Below are 24,163 nucleotides of genomic sequence, written 5' to 3'. Positions count from 1 at the left end.
TTAACAGTTTTTTTTTTTTTTTTTTTAGCAAATATTTAATCTGCTTCTTAACCCAAAGAGCAGTATGGCTGTATACAAGGCCTGCAGATGTTGACCACAATTTAAGACTGAAATATGAAAAAACTTTAATTACACAGAGTCTAATCTGGTGCTGGTTTAGAAAATAATGAACATATTATTGAATCGAGGATTTTTATAATGGCTAATGGCTTTGATAATGATCTCTATCAAGGCTCCATTATCTTATATTAAAGCTATTTTCGTAGAAAAGAACTGGAGAGAGAAAGTCGGAAGAGAGAAAGCGAGAGCTGTTCATTCACAACCTAATCCATAATAGAAATGGTAATGTTCTCCCCTCCCTCTCTGTCTGCACTGCATGCGCAGGAAAACAGGGCAAGAAAACATTACCAAACAAAAATAACACAATAACTGACCCTGAGGTAATATTAGTGCTTGTGAAATTTTTCAAAGGCCTCACATTTCCAGCAAATTCTTTTTTTCTCTGAAAATGGCACATGGCTGCTACTGAAAGTCACTGCAGAAGGAGATGAGTAAAACCATAGACTGTATGAAAACATGTCCAGGATATATTTCTTCTTACACTTTTTAATTTTTATGAATGTTTTTCAGTTTTTTGTTTGTATACATAATCTAACAATTTGTTATACATAACAAACAATAACAATTGTTATATTATTTATACAAATAAAAAAACAATATATTAAACAGTGACCCTATTTTAATAATAAAAATAAGTAAAAGCATTCTTAAAATTTTATTTTATATTTTTTATATTTTTCCTTTTTCATTTATTTATGTTTAATTCTTTTATACATTTTACATGTAAATCAGCCAACAATAAAACAAGTTTTCTAAAACAGTTCTCTCCCTGTCTGCCATTGGTCAATCAAACAGCTGGCCCCGCCCCAAGTTCACACCGTTGGTTGAGTCAGTGCTGTTGTGTGGCCTGGTTTGGAATAGATGCTTAGTCAGACCAAACAGACCAATATTTTGATTGTGCCACAGTGTTCATGGCTTCTTCAAAGTTGTTTCTGCATTGTGGGATAGGAGAAAGTATTATCAAGAAAACCTACGCTTTTAAAATGCAGGTGTTAAGTAAATGATTGCAAAAATGACTACAGATACAACTCGGAAGAGAGATGGGAGAGTTCAGTAAACAGGAGCACTGAAAAGATGAAAAGTGTATGCGTTTTGATGCATATATATAAAGTTAAATGTGTTTGTTGTTTGATCTGTATACATGAGCAAAATAAATGTTGCCTTTGAGGAGAAAGTATGTGTTATCTGAACTCTGATGTGGAACCCCTGCTCTCTGAAACTGCAGCAAACACATCTTCTAAGCAGGAGACCAGACAAGAAAAATGAAATGAGACTCCTCGGGGAGATGCAGTGCCTTTACTTGATGCTGCTTTACCCAGAAGACACAGCTAAAATACAGAAAAGACTCCTCCGATTCACTATGCTGATTCTGTATTCTGATTGTGTGTGTGTGTGTGTGTGTGTGCAGCAGAAGCCAGTTCTAGCACACAGAGCCTTCTGTTTAATGCAAAGCAGATGTGAGACTTAATCACAATCCTTAGTAAGACAGTCTGAATACATTTAAATATCATTTCCACCTTATAACCTTAACACTAAAATCACCCTGGCTAACTCTGTAGTCCCATAACTTCATCCCAAACAGATCTCAGTGTTGTGAATGCATTACATGCATATCTATATTTGAATAGTGTCTGCAAAACTGAAATAGAATAGGCCAATATTATCAACCAAATCAGGACTGAAACAATATTGTCAAGAAATATATATATTGTAACACATTATTCTAGTAATTAGAAAATACATATAGTAATAGATATGACATGAAACTATTCTCCTAGTTACTATGTTCATCATACTATTTTTAGCCTTATTGCCCAAATAAGTTACATTTATAAATATCATAGTCCAGAGAAGTCTGTCTGTGTATAATAACAGGGCTTTTTTAGTGATACTTTCTGCCGGTTACAGAGTTTCGCCAGTAGGTGGCGACAAATGACTGTCTTTACAAATGAGTCAATGAATCCTTTATTGAAGCGATTCATTCAGGATTCATTTAGGAACCAAACAAGGGAACTTGGCTTTATGAGTGAGTCACTGAATCATTAACGGAACCGATTCATTCCAAAACATTGATCTATTCAGAATCAAAACACACTGCTATGTGTTGCTCGGAGACGAGCAATGGTTCTGGATTCATTCAGAACTATTTTCATTGGTAAAAGTTTGGAGTTGGTAAGGTTTTTTTAATGTTATATATACATACATATGCATATACATATACATTCATATACATATACATGCTTGTGTGTGTGTGTGTGTGTGTGTGTGTGTGTGTGTGTGTATGTGCATATAGTACACACATATATAACAACATTATATAACTTATTTGCTAGACATTTCTTTTTAACATGAGTAACGACACAGCATCCATTAAGCTGTGTCCTTTCTCAGACTGCTGCCTTTAAATTACTAAGCACCAGGATCGAGCAAACAACTTAAGCTGTTATCTTTTAAAGGCTGTATTTAAAAGCCAAATGAGACAGCCATCAGGGTATCTTGTTAAAGCTGCACAGCATTCAACACTTTTGAGGTCAGTTCACATAGCTGCAGCTCAAAGCATCAAGATGTCATACTCAGAAAAAAAATACCTTTTTTTTGTAGAAAAAAGGTCATTCCATCCACTGTGTAGGGGTTAGGACATATTCATAAACCTCTGTGTGCCTACACACTGTACTATGATTAAGAAAGAGAATCTGTGTGAATGATACAGTAGTGGATTAAACTCATTCACACAATGCAGTTTCAATAAAGTTTGGCATTAGCATATTGCTAAGCTAATGATGTGTTAACTTAATAAGCATAAGAATACTGAAGACTTGAAGTACACTCTTAAAAATAAAGGTGCTTCACGATGCCATAGAAGAACCTTTTTGTCTAAATGGTTCCATAAAGAACCTTTAACATCTGAAGAACCTTTCTGTTTCACAAAAGATTCTTTGTGGCGAAATAAGGTTCTTCAGATTACAAAAAGGTAAGAAAGAGATGGTTCTTTAAAGTTTTTTTTTTTTTTTAGCAAATATTTAATCTGCTTCTTAACCCAAAGAGCAGTATGGCTGTATACAAGGCCTGCAGATGTTGACCACAATTTAAGACTGAAATATGAAAAAACTTTAATTACACAGAGTCTAATCTGGTGCTGGTTTAGAAAATAATGAACATATTATTGAATCGAGGATTTTTATAATGGCTAATGGCTTTGATAATGATCTCTATCAAGGCTCCATTATCTTATATTAAAGCTATTTTCGTAGAAAAGAACTGGAGAGAGAAAGTCGGAAGAGAGAAAGCGAGAGCTGTTCATTCACAACCTAATCCATAATAGAAATGGTAATGTTCTCCCCTCCCTCTCTGTCTGCACTGCATGCGCAGGAAAACAGGGCAAGAAAACATTACCAAACAAAAATAACACAATAACTGACCCTGAGGTAATATTAGTGCTTGTGAAATTTTTCAAAGGCCTCACATTTCCAGCAAAATCTTTTTTTCTCTGAAAATGGCACATGGCTGCTACTGAAAGTCACTGCAGAAGGAGATGAGTAAAACCATAGACTGTATGAAAACATGTCCAGGATATATTTCTTCTTACACTTTTTAATTTTTATGAATGTTTTTCAGTTTTTTGTTTGTATACATAATCTAACAATTTGTTATACATAACAAACAATAACAATTGTTATATTATTTATACAAATAAAAAAACAATATATTAAACAGTGACCCTATTTTAATAATAAAAATAAGTAAAAGCATTCTTAAAATTTTATTTTATATTTTTTATATTTTTCCTTTTTCATTTATTTATGTTTAATTCTTTTATACATTTTACATGTAAATCAGCCAACAATAAAACAAGTTTTCTAAAACAGTTCTCTCCCTGTCTGCCATTGGTCAATCAAACAGCTGGCCCCGCCCCAAGTTCACACCGTTGGTTGAGTCAGTGCTGTTGTGTGGCCTGGTTTGGAATAGATGCTTAGTCAGACCAAACAGACCAATATTTTGATTGTGCCACAGTGTTCATGGCTTCTTCAAAGTTGTTTCTGCATTGTGGGATAGGAGAAAGTATTATCAAGAAAACCTACGCTTTTAAAATGCAGGTGTTAAGTAAATGATTGCAAAAATGACTACAGATACAACTCGGAAGAGAGATGGGAGAGTTCAGTAAACAGGAGCACTGAAAAGATGAAAAGTGTATGCGTTTTGATGCATATATATAAAGTTAAATGTGTTTGTTGTTTGATCTGTATACATGAGCAAAATAAATGTTGCCTTTGAGGAGAAAGTATGTGTTATCTGAACTCTGATGTGGAACCCCTGCTCTCTGAAACTGCAGCAAACACATCTTCTAAGCAGGAGACCAGACAAGAAAAATGAAATGAGACTCCTCGGGGAGATGCAGTGCCTTTACTTGATGCTGCTTTACCCAGAAGACACAGCTAAAATACAGAAAAGACTCCTCCGATTCACTATGCTGATTCTGTATTCTGATTGTGTGTGTGTGTGTGTGTGTGTGCAGCAGAAGCCAGTTCTAGCACACAGAGCCTTCTGTTTAATGCAAAGCAGATGTGAGACTTAATCACAATCCTTAGTAAGACAGTCTGAATACATTTAAATATCATTTCCACCTTATAACCTTAACACTAAAATCACCCTGGCTAACTCTGTAGTCCCATAACTTCATCCCAAACAGATCTCAGTGTTGTGAATGCATTACATGCATATCTATATTTGAATAGTGTCTGCAAAACTGAAATAGAATAGGCCAATATTATCAACCAAATCAGGACTGAAACAATATTGTCAAGAAATATATATATTGTAACACATTATTCTAGTAATTAGAAAATACATATAGTAATAGATATGACATGAAACTATTCTCCTAGTTACTATGTTCATCATACTATTTTTAGCCTTATTGCCCAAATAAGTTACATTTATAAATATCATAGTCCAGAGAAGTCTGTCTGTGTATAATAACAGGGCTTTTTTAGTGATACTTTCTGCCGGTTACAGAGTTTCGCCAGTAGGTGGCGACAAATGACTGTCTTTACAAATGAGTCAATGAATCCTTTATTGAAGCGATTCATTCAGGATTCATTTAGGAACCAAACAAGGGAACTTGGCTTTATGAGTGAGTCACTGAATCATTAACGGAACCGATTCATTCCAAAACATTGATCTATTCAGAATCAAAACACACTGCTATGTGTTGCTCGGAGACGAGCAATGGTTCTGGATTCATTCAGAACTATTTTCATTGGTAAAAGTTTGGAGTTGGTAAGGTTTTTTTAATGTTATATATACATACATATGCATATACATATACATTCATATACATATACATGCTTGTGTGTGTGTGTGTGTGTGTGTGTGTGTGTGTGTGTGTATGTGCATATAGTACACACATATATAACAACATTATATAACTTATTTGCTAGACATTTCTTTTTAACATGAGTAACGACACAGCATCCATTAAGCTGTGTCCTTTCTCAGACTGCTGCCTTTAAATTACTAAGCACCAGGATCGAGCAAACAACTTAAGCTGTTATCTTTTAAAGGCTGTATTTAAAAGCCAAATGAGACAGCCATCAGGGTATCTTGTTAAAGCTGCACAGCATTCAACACTTTTGAGGTCAGTTCACATAGCTGCAGCTCAAAGCATCAAGATGTCATACTCAGAAAAAAAATACCTTTTTTTTGTAGAAAAAAGGTCATTCCATCCACTGTGTAGGGGTTAGGACATATTCATAAACCTCTGTGTGCCTACACACTGTACTATGATTAAGAAAGAGAATCTGTGTGAATGATACAGTAGTGGATTAAACTCATTCACACAATGCAGTTTCAATAAAGTTTGGCATTAGCATATTGCTAAGCTAATGATGTGTTAACTTAATAAGCATAAGAATACTGAAGACTTGAAGTACACTCTTAAAAATAAAGGTGCTTCACGATGCCATAGAAGAACCTTTTTGTCTAAATGGTTCCATAAAGAACCTTTAACATCTGAAGAACCTTTCTGTTTCACAAAAGATTCTTTGTGGCGAAATAAGGTTCTTCAGATTACAAAAAGGTAAGAAAGAGATGGTTCTTTAAAGAACCTTTGACTGAATGGTTCTTTGTGGAACCAAAAATGGTTCTTCTATGGCATCGCTTGAAGAACCTTTTGAAGCACCTTTATTTTTAAGAGTGTATGAGAGTAATGTAACTTTTTCCTACACTCAAAATGCTAATATACAGTAAGGTTAAAGTTTTAAAACATTTCTGTGCCTAACTAACTATCATCAAGAATAGATTACAGGACTGCATGGATTGGTATATATTTTAAGAATGAATTAGCAGTGTTGTTGCCAAGTGGTTTGAGTTCAAGGCATTTCAAGACCAGGTGGAGACAGACCAAAATAAACAGTTATCATACCATCTCACCACTCACTCTCTCTTTCTCTGCATGTCTCTCTGATTCCCTTATTCCTTCTCTCACTTGTATTTCCCAGAACACACTGTTCTATGCAAAAGACACTCATTACCACTGCACACCTGTTCCAAAGCTGACAGAAAGAGAGAACAGGTGAGGTGGTGCAGCAGAGGGAAAAGCAAAGATAATGATAAACTGCAGCAAAAAGATAATATGTGGCGTTTAAGAAGAAAGACATTATCCTAATCTCTGTATATAATGATTGTATATAATGGATTTTTTAATGGCTGACAGAAATGCGTATATTTAGAAAAGAGTGGCTGATGGATGATTTACCGCAGATCTACAGTCTATGAAATAATATAATTTAATGATAGCAAATGAGACGTACACACAAAAGCTCAAATTAAATCCATCCATCCACCCACTCAAACTGCTTGTCTTATGTATGGTTGTGTGGCTAAAATTAAAGGTACATTAAATATATAACATTTGGAAATAATAAAATTCCAAAAATATTTGAAAAATTCAACAATTCAAAATTCAAGATCACAAATATTTTTAATTCAGAAAATGTGCATGACCTACATTTCCCACACCTTTTGACTAAAGCGTTTCCATAACTTTTCCAGTAATTTATGATTAATGGGTAATGATTTTTAACAAAATTTGTATAGAGATTTAACTCACATAAGGCACGACTATAAAAAAAAAAAAAATCTATATTCACCACAGAAATTTCCATAACTTTTGCCATGACATTTTAAGATTTTAATCATTTCCATGACTTTTCCGAATCTGGGGTGTGTTTCCCAAAAGCAACTATGGTCGCAAGTTCCGTCGTTACCAATAGAGTTCAATGAAACTAACGACCAAAGTTAGCTAAAAATGCTTGAAACGCACCTCTGGACATCAAAATTGTCTAATATTTGCAGGTTTTCCGTAATCCTGGTTATCTAGATCTAACACAAGTGGGAACTAATTTGGCAAAGTGGACGCAGTTCTCAACTTAGCAAATACTTGTAGATAAATTGACCAAGTCGGCATTTATGTGTCCATTCATTTGGATTTATATCTGAATGTAAAGCTTATTGCTAACTTTATAAGCTCTTCAGCTTTCACCATATGAAGCATATACAGTAGAAGATGGGAACATCAAATCTCTCACTGTTAACCAATTGAACACCATCATTCTGCGACATAAGCAACTGAGAACCAACTTAATCATCGTCAGCATCTAAGCTGTCTGTATGTGTGGTGTCCAGTGATCACTGAGGTCAGTGCGGACATTTGCATTTACAAGAGCCTGGTGGGCTGTTCTGTTTTCAGCACAGAATTAAAAGTCAGAGCAAACACAGCAGCTGCACGATTAAATAAGAATATATAATATCAAGAAAAAGATATGTGAAGTATTACCATTTAAAAATGTTTGCTATTTTAATATATTTTAAAATGTAATTTAATCATTTGTTGGCAAAGCAGACTTTTCAGCAGCTATTACTCCAGTCTTCCGTATGTGTGGAGTCTAGTGATGACTGAGGTCAGTGCGGACATTTGCATCACAAGGGCCTGGTGGGCTGTTCTGTTTTCAGCACAGAATTAAAAGTCAGAGCAAACACAGCAGCTGCACGATTAAATAAGAAACCTGTTGAAATAGCCCCCTCAAAGACAGCTGAATTATGCTAATACTCTCCATGTCATGGTGAATGATTCAAAGCACAAACCATTTCCATGGACACAGTATATGAAAGGAAATAACAGAAGAATAAATGTAGCTGAACAAATGCTGAGTGTGCCAAGGAAAGAGAATTATATATATAAACATTTATTATCACATAATAAACATGTTATTATCACAGTTGAAAATGGTTGTGCTGCTTAATATTTTTGTGGAAAACACGATTCCCCCCCCCCACGATTCTTCCATTAAAAGAAAGTTCAAAAGAAAACAATACTTTGAAATATAAATCTTTTGATTTAAATGTCTTTAAGGTATTATAAATGTCTTTAATGTGACTTTTGATCAAAGGGACATTCTCTTCAAATGTTCCTATTGTGAGCCATTACAGTTTGTGTGATGACATTTAATAAAAACGAAAGAAGAAAAAAACACTACCTTGGGTTTTCAAACAAGAGTACACCAGAGTAAAATCAAGAGTAAAGCCACAAAATGTCATTCAACATTCTATAATGACAGTGACACACCAGATGCACACACAGGGACCAACAGAAGCAGGCAGGTTAAATGAACATTAACCTGCTATGCCCATCAGTAAAGAACTGAATTTTGTTTTAAGAAGTTACAGCACTTGTGATACTATACCAATAAATCCACCTGATCTTCCCTGGGAGTCTGATGTGACAGCACTGCCGTTAGGAGCAATATATCTGTGACATGGTGATGCTTAAAACATCTCCCACATCTAATAAAGCAGTTATTCTGAATTGTTTTTTGGTAAAGTTTAGCTACATTTATGTATCTACACATATGAGAGAAGGTATTTTTCCTCATTTCAAACATACTGTAGTGCTAGTCATGGCAGTGCTTGGGATGCTGATGGCCTGTTCCAATAAAGTACATGTCTGGAACAGAGCAGAGCAAAGCGTCAGACAGTTGCAGAAAGCCCAGAGGCTGCTTCTGTGTCTATGATGTCATTGCTCACTGCTTTGGCAGCTGCAGCTCCAAAACCCAACTAGTCCACATATTAAACTGCACCATGATCCTATGGCTTAGCCCGGGTGGAAAATGCTGGTCCATATGGTGAAAGAGAGACCTGGCTTAAATGAATAATTCATCCAAAAATTATGTCATTATTTACTCACCCATATGAGTTTCTTTATTCTGTGGAACGGAACACAGCAGGTGAAGTTCTGAATAATATCCTGGCCTCTCTTTTGAAGTCTTTTCAATAGTGAAAGTGCAGGATTGGAAGTGTCAACTCCAAAAAAGCACCATAAAATGATCATACATGTGGTCCATATGAACTGTGCACTTTATTCAAAGTTTTCAGAAGCCATTAGATACAGTAGGTTTGTATTAAAACCAAAACAGAAGCGGAAGTTAGATTTTTTTTAATGAAACATTCTTTGAGTCAAAACTTTTCAACTTTTTGGTTCGTACCTCACAGAAAGCTATAACGTATAGCTTACTGAAAGTCATAAGGGTTTGAAATGACATGATGGTGAATGAATAATGACACCATTTTTATTTTTAGCTGAAATACTCCTTTAAGACTCTGAGAGGAGGAAATTTGTATTAGATGAAATTGCCGTGTGTAGGTTTTTACTCTCCACTGCTCATCGTGGGTGGAGATCAGAGATGATAAGGTTTGAGAATGAGGGACAGATTTTAGGGACAGGAGTTAAATATTAACTTGTCAAGCAGATGCAATAAAGGAGAGAGTCCAGGAATAATAGATGTTGTGGCTGGTCATTCTCTTTGGAAAGGCAGAGTTCAATAAGAGGCTCTGGAGGACTAAGAAAATGAAATTTAAGGATTTATAGATAGAAGCTCTGTTCCAAAACCTCTACATTTTTTAATCTCAACACAAAATCCGTTCAAGAAAGTAGGTAACTTAAAGGGATAGTTCACCCAAAAATGAAAATTACCCCATAATTTACTCACCCTCAAGCCATCTTAGGTGTACATGATTTTCTACTTTCAGATGAATACAATCGGAGTTATATTTAAAAATGTCCTGGCTCTTCCCACATCTAACCCTAACCCTATAGCCACATAATAACCTGTATGATCTTACAGTTAGCGGAAGCTAGAGATTACGGTTTATAAAGTTTTAACTATGGATATTTTTCTTACAAAAATGCATCGATTTGCTTCAGTGCCATTATAAAGCTTGGAAGAGCCAGGACATTTTTAAATATATCCCTGATTGCATTCATCTGAAAGAAGAAAGTCATATACACCTAGGATGGCTTGAGGGTGAGTAAATTCATTTTTGGCTAAACTATCCTTTTAAAAGTTACATTTTCACACAATTCTAAGGCAGCATCACACGTACGATTCCTATGTAGAATGCTTTTGGAGTTCAGTGCAAAAAGTTCCAAAATTACACTTAAACAATTGTGCTATTCCTGACATGACAGCTATATTTAAAAATCAATCATTGAGTTGAATCACCTAAGAGCTACAAATATATACTGCTTTTTGTATGAATTCCTGAAAAGTGTTGAAAATCACTCAACTTAAGTCTGCTGTCAGAAACCAGCTGCTTGCGTAGGCAGTAGACAGCAAGGCAGCTCATAAGGTTTTGGAAAAGAGCTAGAAAGAGAGATGTAAATAAGATCTGTTTTGTCCTTCACTGTTTATCATCACAGACGGTGACTCCCTCAGAAGAACTGGTGGGCCACCACGCTGGCATCATGGGAGATCCATGAGTGGGCAGCACTGACTTGCTTCCAGGATGATAATATGGGCTCACAGTGCAAAAATGAGTCACTTCACTCATATCACACCTCTTTCCGCTCACACACTCATTCTCCTCTTCATAACCCCTTTACGCTATAGTCACTTTCACTCTTCTTTCCATTGTTCTCAAGCATACATATTCTCATTCCAACTTTCTAGGACTCTCTAACAGATATGTGCCTCATAGGTTACTTCAAGGGGTCATTTCATACTTTTTTTGTGTGTGTTAGTCACACAATTTTAGTCACATAATGAAAAAGTTTTTCCATGACCATTCTTCATGACAAGAGGCGTTTTTATCCTGTTGTTGATTATCAGTGGCAGCTATAATAAGTTCAATTCTTCTTCTTCTTCAAAAAAGAATAAAATAAAAAAACTTAAGATCAAATAATAATTAAACCAACTGTTTGCTGTGTGTGTGTCTGAAAAAAATAGTTTTTACAAATGTGCATGAATAGGATGCATTAGGCAATACTAGCAGGTCAAGTTTGGTTCAAGTGTAGTGGCTTGTTGTGAGGCTCATTCTGAGAGCAGCTGCTCTGTGTGTATGTATTTAAGCTAAAGGTGAAGTGTTTCATTTTTGTGATGTTAAAATACTTTCTACTATCTCAGCTTAATATGCAGTGATAACTATAAGTAAGCTATGTTTAGGATTATTCACCCAAGTGTAAATATTGATTCAATATTGACACAGCAATATAGGATCGATTTTACACAAGCTTGATGTCACACATTGTTGTACAGCACAAACATACAGACATTAAATCTCTAAACCTCTTTAAAAGTTCTTCATTATAGCCACACATAAATTTGTGGTGATAATAAAACACTACTCATCCAGAGAAAGGGTGATTGACTTACTGACTCATCATGATTAGAATTTGAAATGTGAGCTGCCCGTGACGTGTGAATCACAGTGTGTGTGTGTGTGTGTGTGTGTGTGAAAGTATATGACAGATGAAACTCTCATTACACTCTTGTACGCAATCTACTTCCTCTTCACTGAACAGTAGTTCACAATATCCATCTCCATTCTCACATTCCCACGTTCACACTTCTGATTATGCCTTCTTACCATCCTTCTTTCTGACTTGGAGTGACCTTTAAGTGAAGTTACACTCACTTAAGGCGTTTAATACAAACAGATAGATTCTCACACCAGCACTTAAACGCTTTGGGTACATAATAATAGGCCTCTCCTCTTTGCAGCTTCTTATATTGTTTTTTTTTTTTTTAATTAATGATAAAACACAATAGTCTTAATATGTGAAGCTATTTATTAAGATAATGATCAGCCAAGAGTGAAATGTCTATGAAATCCGATCATTCTATTGTAATTATTATGATCACAAGCTGTAGTCATCTACAGTAACTTATTTATTATGTATACTTCACTGAATACATGACACTAACTAGCCACATAATAACCTTTATCTTATAGCTGTATACTAATGTCATATGGATATTACTCTGACACTCACCCTTGACCAATAAACAGATTTTATCATTGAAAACATATACTTTTTGTGAAGCTGCTTTGAAACAATATGTATTATGAATTCTAAAAGCATTATACAAATAACATCAAACTGAACTGAATATGACAGAATCAGTGCTGAACAGGAGAGCAGCTTGACACACATATTTGTTTTTGATTCTCAAGAGTCATTATGGGAACTGCTCTTAATATACAAAAAGTAAATGACTTCCCTTTTCACTTGATTGAAAAACGCTGTAGTTTGCCAAACTCTGGAGAAATGAAAGAGCATACAAAAGGATGCATTGAATTTCCCGTCCATTTTTAATTTTATTTTTTTTAAAGGGGTCATATGATGCGATTTCAATTTTTCCTGGGTTTTCATGTTTTTGAATCATCGCTCCGGCCTGACAGGGCATCATCCCAATATGGTAGGGGCGTAACATTTCCGTCACACGCTTGAGGTATTCGGCCAATCATAACACACTGGATATATGGCCAATCACAGCACACCTTGCTTTTCAGACCGATGAGCTTTGTAAAAATCGACGCGTTTCAGAAAGGCGGGGCATAGAGGAGAAACAATAATGTACAGTATGTGGAAAATAATGTGTTTTTTGAACCTTAAACTGCATAAACACATTTCATTACACCAAATACACAAAATAATGTTCTTTTTAGCAACATCATATGACCCCTTTAAGAAAAATGTGAATTGGTAATGATTCATGACAAAAGATTTGCTAAAATGGAATAACATCAGGAATGTATATTTTTTTACAAAGAAAAAGAAGACACGGTTTCTGTATGAAAGCCTCTCACTGTAACTCTTGCGCCTTCCCCAAAAGAATCAAATACGTTCTTTCAAATGTATAACAAAGAAACAAGGACATAGCTTCAGTGATTTTTTAATAACAGCTTAAAGTGCAATATATAAGTTATGTAAGTTATAAGTTAGCATTGAGTAATTGACATTTTAGGCGCAATATTGTCATGCACAATATTGATAATATTGCTCTACCAAGCAAAAACAGAGTAGAGCAAAAAACAACCAATGTATCTGAATAACACAAAGTAACAATATTTTGTTCCTGAATTAATGTGTTTTTGAATGATTTGGTTGAGTGAATGATTCATTGGCTCATTAAAAGACACTTGCTGCCACTTACTTGCATAAGTATTTAACCTTCAGAAAGAGTCACTGAAAATTCCAAACCATTAATGCACAGACTGACAGTCTGTCTGGATCACACAAACACAGACAAGTGGAGTGATACAAATCATGGAGCACTACTGCAGTTAAATTACAGTTTTAGTGCTGAAGACTTTGAAACTAAATACCTTACCAGTGATGATCAGCTGATATTATTCTGATGAACGTGAAATAAAACCAAGAGAAGTGTCTTTGTAGTGTCCAAAATGTGCTATGTTGTGTGTATGTGTCTGTGTATGGGTGGAGGGAATGGGTTGGGTACTAACATGATCCAGACAGTGTGATGTAAACTCCCCCGGGGATGAAGAATGACCAGGTCAAATAGTGCACAAGTTAAGAAAATATTATTCAAACAGAGAACAGAAATCTATTATATGTCATTACATCTATAATTATAGCTAATGTATTATTCATTCACTACATCATTACCATCATTACATCATTACATTACTTATAGTGATATTGATGGGGAAGGCCCAATTTACATTACTGAATATGTAAATACAAAAAATACTTCATAAGTTCTAGAACTGCAGTCTTTTGTTTGTATTTTAATTTTTGGGGCTTTAACTCTACAGGACAATGCAGAGACATTTAGTAGGCCAAACTCAAACCTGCAACCCACAACAGCTCTTGAGTGTCACCAATACATGTATAACCCACTGTGCCGTGCCGTGCCTCTGGCAATAGGAAAAAAAATCACAACATATTTTTACATATTTTAGTTTGTTTCTCCTAGACTGCAATGAAATTAATTGGAGAGCAAATTGAGATTTTTGCTAAAGTTTCCTGCTTCTCAGATTTTTTCAGAACATTCTCACACTTCCTTAAGAGTTTCAACAAAGATCTGAACAATTTCTCAATCTAAACAAGGATGTGAGAATTTTCAATATGAACATTTCTCAGAACTTTCCAAATGGCTCAAAAAGTCCAAACAATCTGTGCTATACTATACCTAGAATTTATTTTACCGCTATATATTACTAAGGACCGTTCATATCAGTGATAACTATAAATATAAATATAATTCTGTGAGAAAAGTGCTGTGAAGTCACACCACAACTAACCATATTGCCACCGAGGAATGATATTGTTGGAATCACTTTAAGAAAAATGTTTTTCCAGCTGATGTATGATAAAAACATTGAGCCAAACAGAATCCACCTGATTTTAAAGAGCACAAGCATTTAAAGCGGCAGACAACATTATATAATATAATAAACATGTCATCCATTGTGTGGTCACTGATGGTAATCTTTATAGCTGTTGGTGTGACTGAGCCTTATTGTAACAACAGCCTCATTTGTGTCTATTGTAGGAGAAACATCTGAAACAAAGTTGATACTTGCAGGAAACTAAGCATCTTGAGCAATGAAACAGCAACCATTGAGTCTATCTTAATAGGCTTTTTGTGTTTTCAAATCTGCATCTTTTGGGGACCATTGGGGGATTTTGTCACTGAATTTTGACAGATGGTATGAAGAAAACTGAGAAAATACATTCAACCTAAAAGCCACAGATCTAAACCCTTCACTGATTTCTTCTTCTTATGAGGTCAAAAACAAAATCAACCCAGAATAGGATCTTCATCAGTCTCACTACTTCATCTGTCTCTCTCAGAGTTTCTCCTCTTCATTCTCACCTGTCTCAGCAGCTCCAACACTTAATTCACACAAATTGCACTGATGAGCAACAAACACGCATAAACCCGCCAAGAATGCTAAAACAAACAAATAAACAGCCGCATGCAGGACTAAGTACATAAAGAAGAGTGCAGGCGAAGTCCACAGTGAAACCTGATCATATTACTATAGATATACAATATATATAACGAAGACATGACTGAAGGTCACTTAGCAACATGTGGACGTTTCAAGTCTCACGATCATCATATGGTGACACTATTATTAATGTTGCAACAGTGATTATATCAAAAACACTCTTTCTAACAGCCCAGCAACTTTCCATCAACAAAACAAATGATTTGTCTCACATTGCATGCCCATAACGGCAGCTCCGTTTCTCATCCAACACTTCCATGATCCAGGGACACTGTTTATCACCACGGCAACAACACTAGATTGATATAACATTCAGCTGCACATGATTTTTCTCAGATCTCACATGGTTCCAGCATTATGGGTGCATCACTTAAGGGGTCATGAAATGGAAATCAAAATGTCCTTGGTATTTACACAAAACATACTGCAAGTTTCATATCTCAAAGCCCAGTTTAAAATATGAATTTTTATGATTTGAAATCGCCCCATTCATGACGATTTTCCTCTACACACCCTTTAACATGCATATGTACTGTAAATCAATGAGGTGTGCTCTTAACAATGTCTGTCGTTCAGTCACAAGAGTGATACTGCTGTGAGGGAATATCAAGAAAGACCGCCAGGAGTTGTTCTGTCCTTGGATGTAGACAAACTGCACCTCTAAAAACTGCATGCTCATCCAAAAGATCAAATTATTGGAAATACATGGCTGAAGTTTATTTTGGAATGTTTTCTTAATTTTGCTCAACGTGTTGCTTGTTTTATTAAATATCTTGCTTTGAAATCTATGGCAGTGCCAAGTTTGTCCTTGGAGGCAATGCCAGAAAGTACATTTTTGAATAATCGTTAATTGTGTTTGTAATAAACATCAAGTCAGCATATACTGCTATTAAGAGACCAAGTATATAAATTAATGTGTTAATGAGTTGAATGTTCACATTCTCGTGTGGAGGAGACACCCCTCAAAACAACTTTTTGGTAAAAAACACTTTATAAGCTAACCTCCAGAATCATAATATAAAGATCTGAACATGTATTTCATGACTCCTTTAAACAGTTTGAACAATTCCCGATTTTACTGTAAAAATTACTTTGTGAAATTGGAGTACCTTTTACAAGTAAATACTATTTCAATCAATACTTCACAATTTCACATTCCATTCAATGTTTTACTTGCTGTGAAATTTACTAGAAATGAAAATGAAATTTCAGAATTTCTGAATGAAAAGGAAATCCTACACCATGTTTTTCACTGTGGATGTAATTCCCAAGCACACGCACATAATGACACCCACCTGCTGGAGGAGCCGGACAAACTGTGGGACACAAGAACGCCTGGAAGCTTGACGCACAGAGTTCGCTCACCGTCCCCATAGCTCAACAGTCTCTGTTTCACTTTGAATATGAAAGTGCAATTGTGAGAAGTCCCTGTGAGCGATGAGAGAGAAAACACAAGCTACTTCCCCTTTTGTCTGAAAGCAGAACTTGTTGAAATGTTGATACTTATGTACCGCTTGTATTATCAGTTTTGCTGTCTGACAGATTCCAAAGCAAAGACCTCTGATGGCAGCGCAGATCCACAACGCTGCTCTGCGCCCCACTGTTCGCTGGTCTCGCAGTCTCACTCACTGACTTCCCTCCTTGTATTGTCTCTCCTCCTTCTCTCTCTCTCTTCGTACTCACCGCCACTTTACCATCCAGGGCTTTCTGTGTCAATGACACTGATTTCTATTGGAAAGTCTCTGCTGTGGTGCTGAAATAGCTTTGGTAGAGAATGATTTACACAGACATAAGCACAAGCTCAACAACACCTCCCAGAACACCTCCCCACTCACTCCCACAAGCACAGAGGGCAGTTTAGTCAGAGCTCAACCATCTCGGGCATCTGAGCCATGCGTGGTTTTGAAGGGCATGTATATGTTTACATCTATAAATGCACACCTACAGACACGTGTGCATTGTGTTAGGTTGAGACCCTTTGAAACCCACATGCTCCAAGATTGGTGCTTTTGCATCAGTGCATTTTGCATTTTAAATCAGGGTTTGGTGTATGTGTTTGTGTTGTGTGGTTGTTTCTATGGCAATTTCTTGTTTGTAGAGGCATTTTAAATAACTTTATATGACAAGAAATGTCTTTCATGATGAAAATCAATACAATAAAACTTGTAAAAACGTTCGGGCGAATTTGGTGTTTAATCTGTACAATCTATTTGTATGCTTTTATACAATCTGCTAACACCCCAGTGACGGATATGTTAAGGGTGGACCTTCATTCTCAAAAATAAAGGTTCTTTATTGGAATCGATGGTTCCATGAAGAACCTCTAACATCTATTGAACCACAAAACGTTCTTTATAGTGGAAAAAGGTGTGTGAAAAAATGGTTATTTTAAGAACATTCTACTGAAAGGTTCTTTTGGGCACCCAAAATGGTTAATCTATGGAAATCTCCCTTTTGGAACCATGATTTTTAAAAGTGTTCATGATTACATCTTAATTAAATGAATATATGAATTATATGAATTCATACGAAATCACCACTTCATAAAATTTACATTTTTGTGTTGAAAATCACTATATTCTGTGGATAAATGTTGTAAATATTCATGCTGAACTATGCAAGCTAGACAAAAATGTAGTTGCATTTGCGATGTTTCTAAAAAAAAGCATGTATTACTTAAAAGAAACACTTTTTGTGCAATACTGTTGAATCATAAGACTGCTGATATAGCTGAGTTGCTGGTCATGTGTCATGAAACGGGAACAGAACACTACTCTCAAATAACAATCTCAGCTTGTCAAAAAAAATGTTTTCAAAGAATAGAGACTAGCCTGATTGTATGCATGTTGCAAGTCATTTACGACCTAGGATCTTGTAATTAATTACCATCTAAAGGGACAGTTCAACCAAAAATGAAAATTCTTTCATCTTACAGAATGACAGAATCTTCTTTTTAGGTGAATTATTCTGCTTACATGCAACAACTTTTTGCTCTCCAAAGCAAATGTTTAAAACTATATGATTTGACCATGTTTTGCAGCCATACAACCATCTGGGAACATCCCCAAACTGTGGTCTCAGAGGGGAGACATGTGGGAGATCCTGCTGGAAAGTCCTCCCAGTACGTTCCAGCTTACTTTAATCATTTTAACTTCTGTCACTCTCATGTGGGTTGACACCCTTCCTCTCCTTCCATTCCACCCATGTATTTATCACACCATTCCTATCAGACTTATCCACAATATAAACTAATCAATTTTCTACATTTATTTAGAATTTTACTTGCACCATTTTTATATTTTTCTGATGTTTCTCTGCTTGAGATGTGTTTCTGAAGGTGTCAGATAAAATGTCCTTGAGTGAGTTTTACTAAATCAGTTCTCAACTGTTTACTAGTGGTTTGGCTCTTCCTAACACCTTCCACCTGTCACGTTGCACACACACGAGGGACGAGGAGACGCTGGTATAATACAACAGAAAACAAACTGTGAAATATTATTACAATTTTAAATAACTGTTTGTTCTGTATTTTTTATATATTTAAGATGTATTCCATGCCCAAGCCGATATTTTTTTCAGGTTTTTTTTATTAATAGAAAGTTCAAATAAACAACACTTATTTGAGATAGCAACCTTTTATAGCAATGTAAAAGTCACTTTTGATCAATTTAATGCAAGCTTGCTATTAATTTAGCATAGCTGAGCACATCAGGATAATTTTATCGCCACAACCTCACCAACAAACATTCACGTTCACATTCTCGTGCTTTTGCAGTGACTCAGGACTACAGAGAAATTAAAAGCCTTTTTCTTTCTCTCTTTTCAGTCTTTTTTAAATGAACACTTGAGACTGGGAGGGCACCCCACAGCTAGGAGAAAGAAAAAAAAGAACAGAGGAAAATGACATGCGAGTTGTATTTGAAAGGTTAGTCAGCAGGACTTTTAAAAACACAGCTCTTCCATGGTGAGTTGAGTGCCATGGTGGCACTCCTGTGCCAAAACCCTCTAACAAGACATATGACTGAAGACCCTGCGTTTATGGAGCATACCAACATAAAAATGACACACAGAGTCAAAATCAATCAAGATACTGTCACAAACAGTAGGAGGGAGGTGCAGACTCAGGACTTTGCCACGAATTCTATGTGTCTGCACAGCTGAAGAGCTAGAAGCCCAATAAATGCCTGCCCGGAGTCAGCAGAGTCCACTAAGCGTTGACGTCGACCCCTCTGTTTCAAAGGTGCACAGAACTACGAAACTGAAAGAATGGATTCTGAACCATAATGGTCAGAAGCTTGGGTTTCCCATCAAAAATTTATTCCAAGAACTTTTTCTGCTTCATCATTCTACAACTAACACTTTTTTGGCCATATGTTCCAGTCATATTTGCCCCAAATATGTTGCCCCAGTTGTTTAGATAGATAGATAGATAGATAGATAGATAGCTTTCGAATGAATTGCAAAAGTATTTTGTGATATCCTTTAAATACAAATGTTTACACCCCATCTACCCTGGCCAAACAAAAGCAACAAAACAAGAAGACAATTATAATTGGCAAGGCTGTCTACACTGCATTATAATGGACACGCTGACTTATAATGGCAGTTTAGACAGATTTGTTCATTATAATAGCTGGCTTTGTTTTCTGGTGTCGTGATGCTCACTTGAAGTGCAGAAATGGAAACACAAATAAATTGTCCCACGAATCCAGACTGTTGTGATGAGCCAGACTTTAAGTATCCCTGTATTATGGTCATTTCTGTTTCCCAGTGGATACATTGTACGTTAGGGGAAAGGTGAAATTTCTGATAATGTTTTCAGGTAAAACAATACAATGAAAGTACAGAAAATAAAAATATGGCTTAAAGAAAGATAAGTGTAGAAGAGCTATTCAGCAGTAATGGAAGGCCATTTCTCTGGCCTCGCCATCTATGATCAATCTGTGGATTTGTTTTCCCTATAGGTATGAACCAGCTCACAAGATAAATAAAGACACACACACAAACACACACACACAACCTCGTGACTCTTAAAGGAGCATTTCTTAAATAAATAACTAAAAAATCTGTAACTTTTACTCACCCTCATGTTGTTCCAAATCTGTATAACTTTCATTCTTCCGAAAACCGCAAAAAGTTTTATCTTGTGATTCAATTAAATCTTCAATCTTGGCATCTTGATGAATGTGACTGATTCAGTTTTTGATTCGGAAACCTCCATTCTCCATTTATTGTAATTGCATTGAAAAAGGATCAGTACATTATTTATAATTCCTCTATATATCTTCTGTAGAAGAAAGAAAGTCTTTCAGGTTTGAAATGACATTAAGGTGAATAAATGATGGCAGAATCTTTATTTATGGATGAACTAAACTCCTTTAAATGTACAGACAAAGGAGAAATCTATACTTGAGGCTCAGTTATGAAAGCATAACCTTCAGAGAGGAGAATTACAATATAAGCAATAATATTAAAATCTTGTGAGTAATAGTTCATTTAAGTTGGTTATCTTTAAGGGATGGTCTATTCCAGTAGTTCCTCGTGGCAGATTGTATCTAACCCATTTCAAAAACAGGACAAATGTGGAAGTGGTCATGGCTGTTGGTTGCTGCTGACCTAACACTCGCATCTCGGAGTCCCAGTCGTCCCGTGCAGGGAGACCGCCGTTTCATCTCAGTTGATCTTAAAACAGATCAGTCTTTTGAAGATGTTTCCTTCTCTGGAGCTTAAGATTAATGAACGAGTGCTAGAGAGACTTTGGAAGGGGAAAACAGTAGTATATTTCAAATGAAATCAAAGGGTGCATGGAGAAGGGTGAATTATGGAAATCGAAACGTGCTTAATTCAAAGTCAAAGTAATTCTTCACAATCAGCCCTTGTTCTATATTCCAAACATTCTATCACTGATCTATATATAATGACTGGATCGCTCATTGCGTTCTAAACTGCCGACAGGCAGTGAAGCCACCGGAAGTGTTCGAGCCGCCATTTTACTATTCCCTACCGTCAGAGAGCACCATTGAGTCACAGCTAAAACACTGACCTAAAATCACCCGATTTGAAGCGAGTCAGTCACAAGGGATTAGTTTTTATGTTAGGTGTATGCAAATTCAGTTTTACTTCAAATGTTATCTGCAGTGTTTATGGTCTTTTTGGGCAGGATTAGCTATATATTTAAATCGTTAAGGTGGGTGTGCCGACACAGGTAAGTGATCCAATACAAAATATAGCCTATTTCTTTATGTACGTAATTATTCAGGAATTATTAAGCATGAACGTATTAGTATCAGAAATTGATTTGAATATATAATGAATAATACTAGCCTCCGTTACTATATTGATTGTACTGAAATGAAAAGCTTAACTTACCATGCATCATCTTGGAAATAAAGCTTCATGTTTTTAAGTCCTTACTATATGTCAGTTATTTCTCTGAATAAATTATGATGTGTATATTTTTAATGTCCTGATTGAGCAACATTTTCAGACTCTCCAAGATCGCGCAAATATGTTTACTAGCATTACCGTTTCCATGTAAAATGTTATGTGTATATATGCTAAATTAATAATTAATTTAACCGCCGTTTAAATCATTACCTGCTTCAAAATGAATGGTGTTAACGAAATCATTGTTGAAACATTTGCAGTTAGCCTACTGTACGAATAAAAACACTATAACAAAATTACATAATGACTACAAGGCGAATGAAGGTATATGTGTATTCAAATCTTTCTTCAGATTTCAGAATGAGCACTTTGTCATTTGTTATATATATGTTGAGCTAGGTCGTGTCCGTCTGATGTTTATCATGTTCATCTGATGTTCGCTACTGTAATGAACGTAACTTTTTAATAAGCAGGGGAAATTCCCGACATTAAAAAAAAATAACCCTTTACATGCCTAGAGTGTTTGCTTTGTAAGAATGTACAGGGATACTACAGATTTAAAAACGCTGACTTGTGATGTTTTCTCATTAAATTCGTACGCTTTCCTATTAATTCAATGGAATGTATGGGAATAGTGGGGATTACCAATATGGCGGCGCGGCGGCTTCACTTTCATGACGTCATGAGCAATCTAGTTCTCTATTATAGATCAGTGGTCTTTTGAAGATTTTTCCTTCTCTTAATTAAGATTAATGAGCGAGTGCTAGAGAGACTTTGGAAGGGGAAAACAGTAGTATATTTCAAATGAAATCAAAGGGTGCATGAAGAAGGAAGGGTGAATGATGGAAATCGAAACATGTGCTTAATTCAAAGTAAAAAGTGTAACAAACACACTGTAGTATAACTTAACTTCTGTATTTATCTACAAATAATGTAGGCGTTTCTTCAGCTAGAGGCACTTTATGTCCCAGGGGCTGATTTTTATTAAGACAACCCTTGTTCTATATTCCAAACATTTTATCAAAATATACACTACTGTTCAAAAGTTTGGGCTCAGTAATTTTTTTTATTATTATTATTATTTCTTTTAATAAAATAATACTTTTATTCAGTAGGATTCATTCAATTTATCAAATGTGACAGTACAGACAAAGGTATTAAGCAGCACAACTGTTTTCAACATTGATAATAAAAATAAATGTTTCTTGAGCACCAATTCAGCATATTAGAATGATTGCATGTGAAGACTGAAGTAATGGCTGGTGAAAATTATAATAATATTTAATCATATTATGTGTTTTTGCTGTATTTTTGATCAAATATATGCAGTTTTGGTGAGCATCAGAGAAATCAAGAAATCATTTCAAAGAAATCACTGATGCACTTTTCAAAATAACCTCTTTTGTCTGCAGATGAAAAAAAAGTCATACAGGTTTGACACAAAATGAAGGTGAGCTAATGATGACATAATTTTCATTTTTTGGCAAACTACCCCTTTCAATGCTAGGTAAGCATGTCATCCGAGGACACATGCAGCTTCATTGAACATCTGTTTACTTCTCACTTCCTCAGTGAAACAGCAACCTCATCTATTCTCTCGGCAAGAAATGATAGACAGAGAATACAACCTATAGTGTAAAATATACATTGTCTCTTATTCCACAAAAAGCATGCAGATTTTCTATTATATTGACACAATAACCATGAGGTTTGATGGACCTTGTTTTGGTGACGAATGAGATTCAATCTCAAACCTACACAATGGGAGGTGGGTAAGCCAGCAGGCAGGGCCTGTAGTTTAATGGCTAGAATCCCAGATGATACTCAGTGAACAGCCTTGAGTATGAGAGGTCCTTAGGACGTAAAAGCACACATCAGTGGTCACTATGCCAAACAGAAATAAACTGAGAGCATATATGTAAGCACTACATCCTATTGGGTTTCTATGTAAATCTCTTTTAATCCTAAAATTCACACTCCATTGGGGTGAATAAAGAACTACTGTAGCGAATCCATGTGTTTTTGTAAGAAAAATATCCATATTTCAAAAGTAATAAACACTTTTCTCTCACTTCCGCTGACTGTCATACACTGAAGCAGTTCCGGTGGATGACGGAAGACGTCGGCGTTGCGTGATTAGTGACGAATGCGGAGAGAGAACAAAACAAAACGCCGGTCGTGAATTAGAAGTACAAACCGAGGATTTGCAAAGCAAAAATGTCGGAGGATTTCAATATTTTGGTTTTTCTTTGCTAAAGTATGGAAACTTTGCTTCCTTTGCTCCTATAAACAAACCCGTGAGACTAGCATATCTCAGAGGCGCGCGCGCTGCGCATACGTG

At 35.7% G+C, this 24,163-nt stretch overlaps 1 protein-coding gene across 1 annotated transcript in view; it reads right to left on the bottom strand.

Moving 5' to 3' along the window:
- The window catches only part of LOC107684080 (cytohesin-1-like), a 58,368-nt gene extending 41,486 nt beyond the window's left edge, over positions 1–16,882 (bottom strand). The window contains exon 1 of the mRNA XM_016480241.1: positions 16,731–16,882. Within this exon, the coding sequence (XP_016335727.1) occupies positions 16,731–16,809 (79 nt within the window). The 5' untranslated portion in view covers positions 16,810–16,882. The remainder of the gene's footprint in view (positions 1–16,730) is intronic.
- Between the last annotated feature and the right edge of the window lie 7,281 nt (positions 16,883–24,163).

This window comes from Sinocyclocheilus anshuiensis, unplaced genomic scaffold (genome assembly GCF_001515605.1).
Source record: "Sinocyclocheilus anshuiensis isolate Anshui unplaced genomic scaffold, SAMN03320099.WGS_v1.1 scaffold553, whole genome shotgun sequence".
Classification (NCBI taxonomy): domain Eukaryota; kingdom Metazoa; phylum Chordata; class Actinopteri; order Cypriniformes; family Cyprinidae; genus Sinocyclocheilus; species Sinocyclocheilus anshuiensis.
Note: the sequence above shows the minus strand (reverse complement) of the source record. Positions and strands in the feature narration are given on the sequence as shown.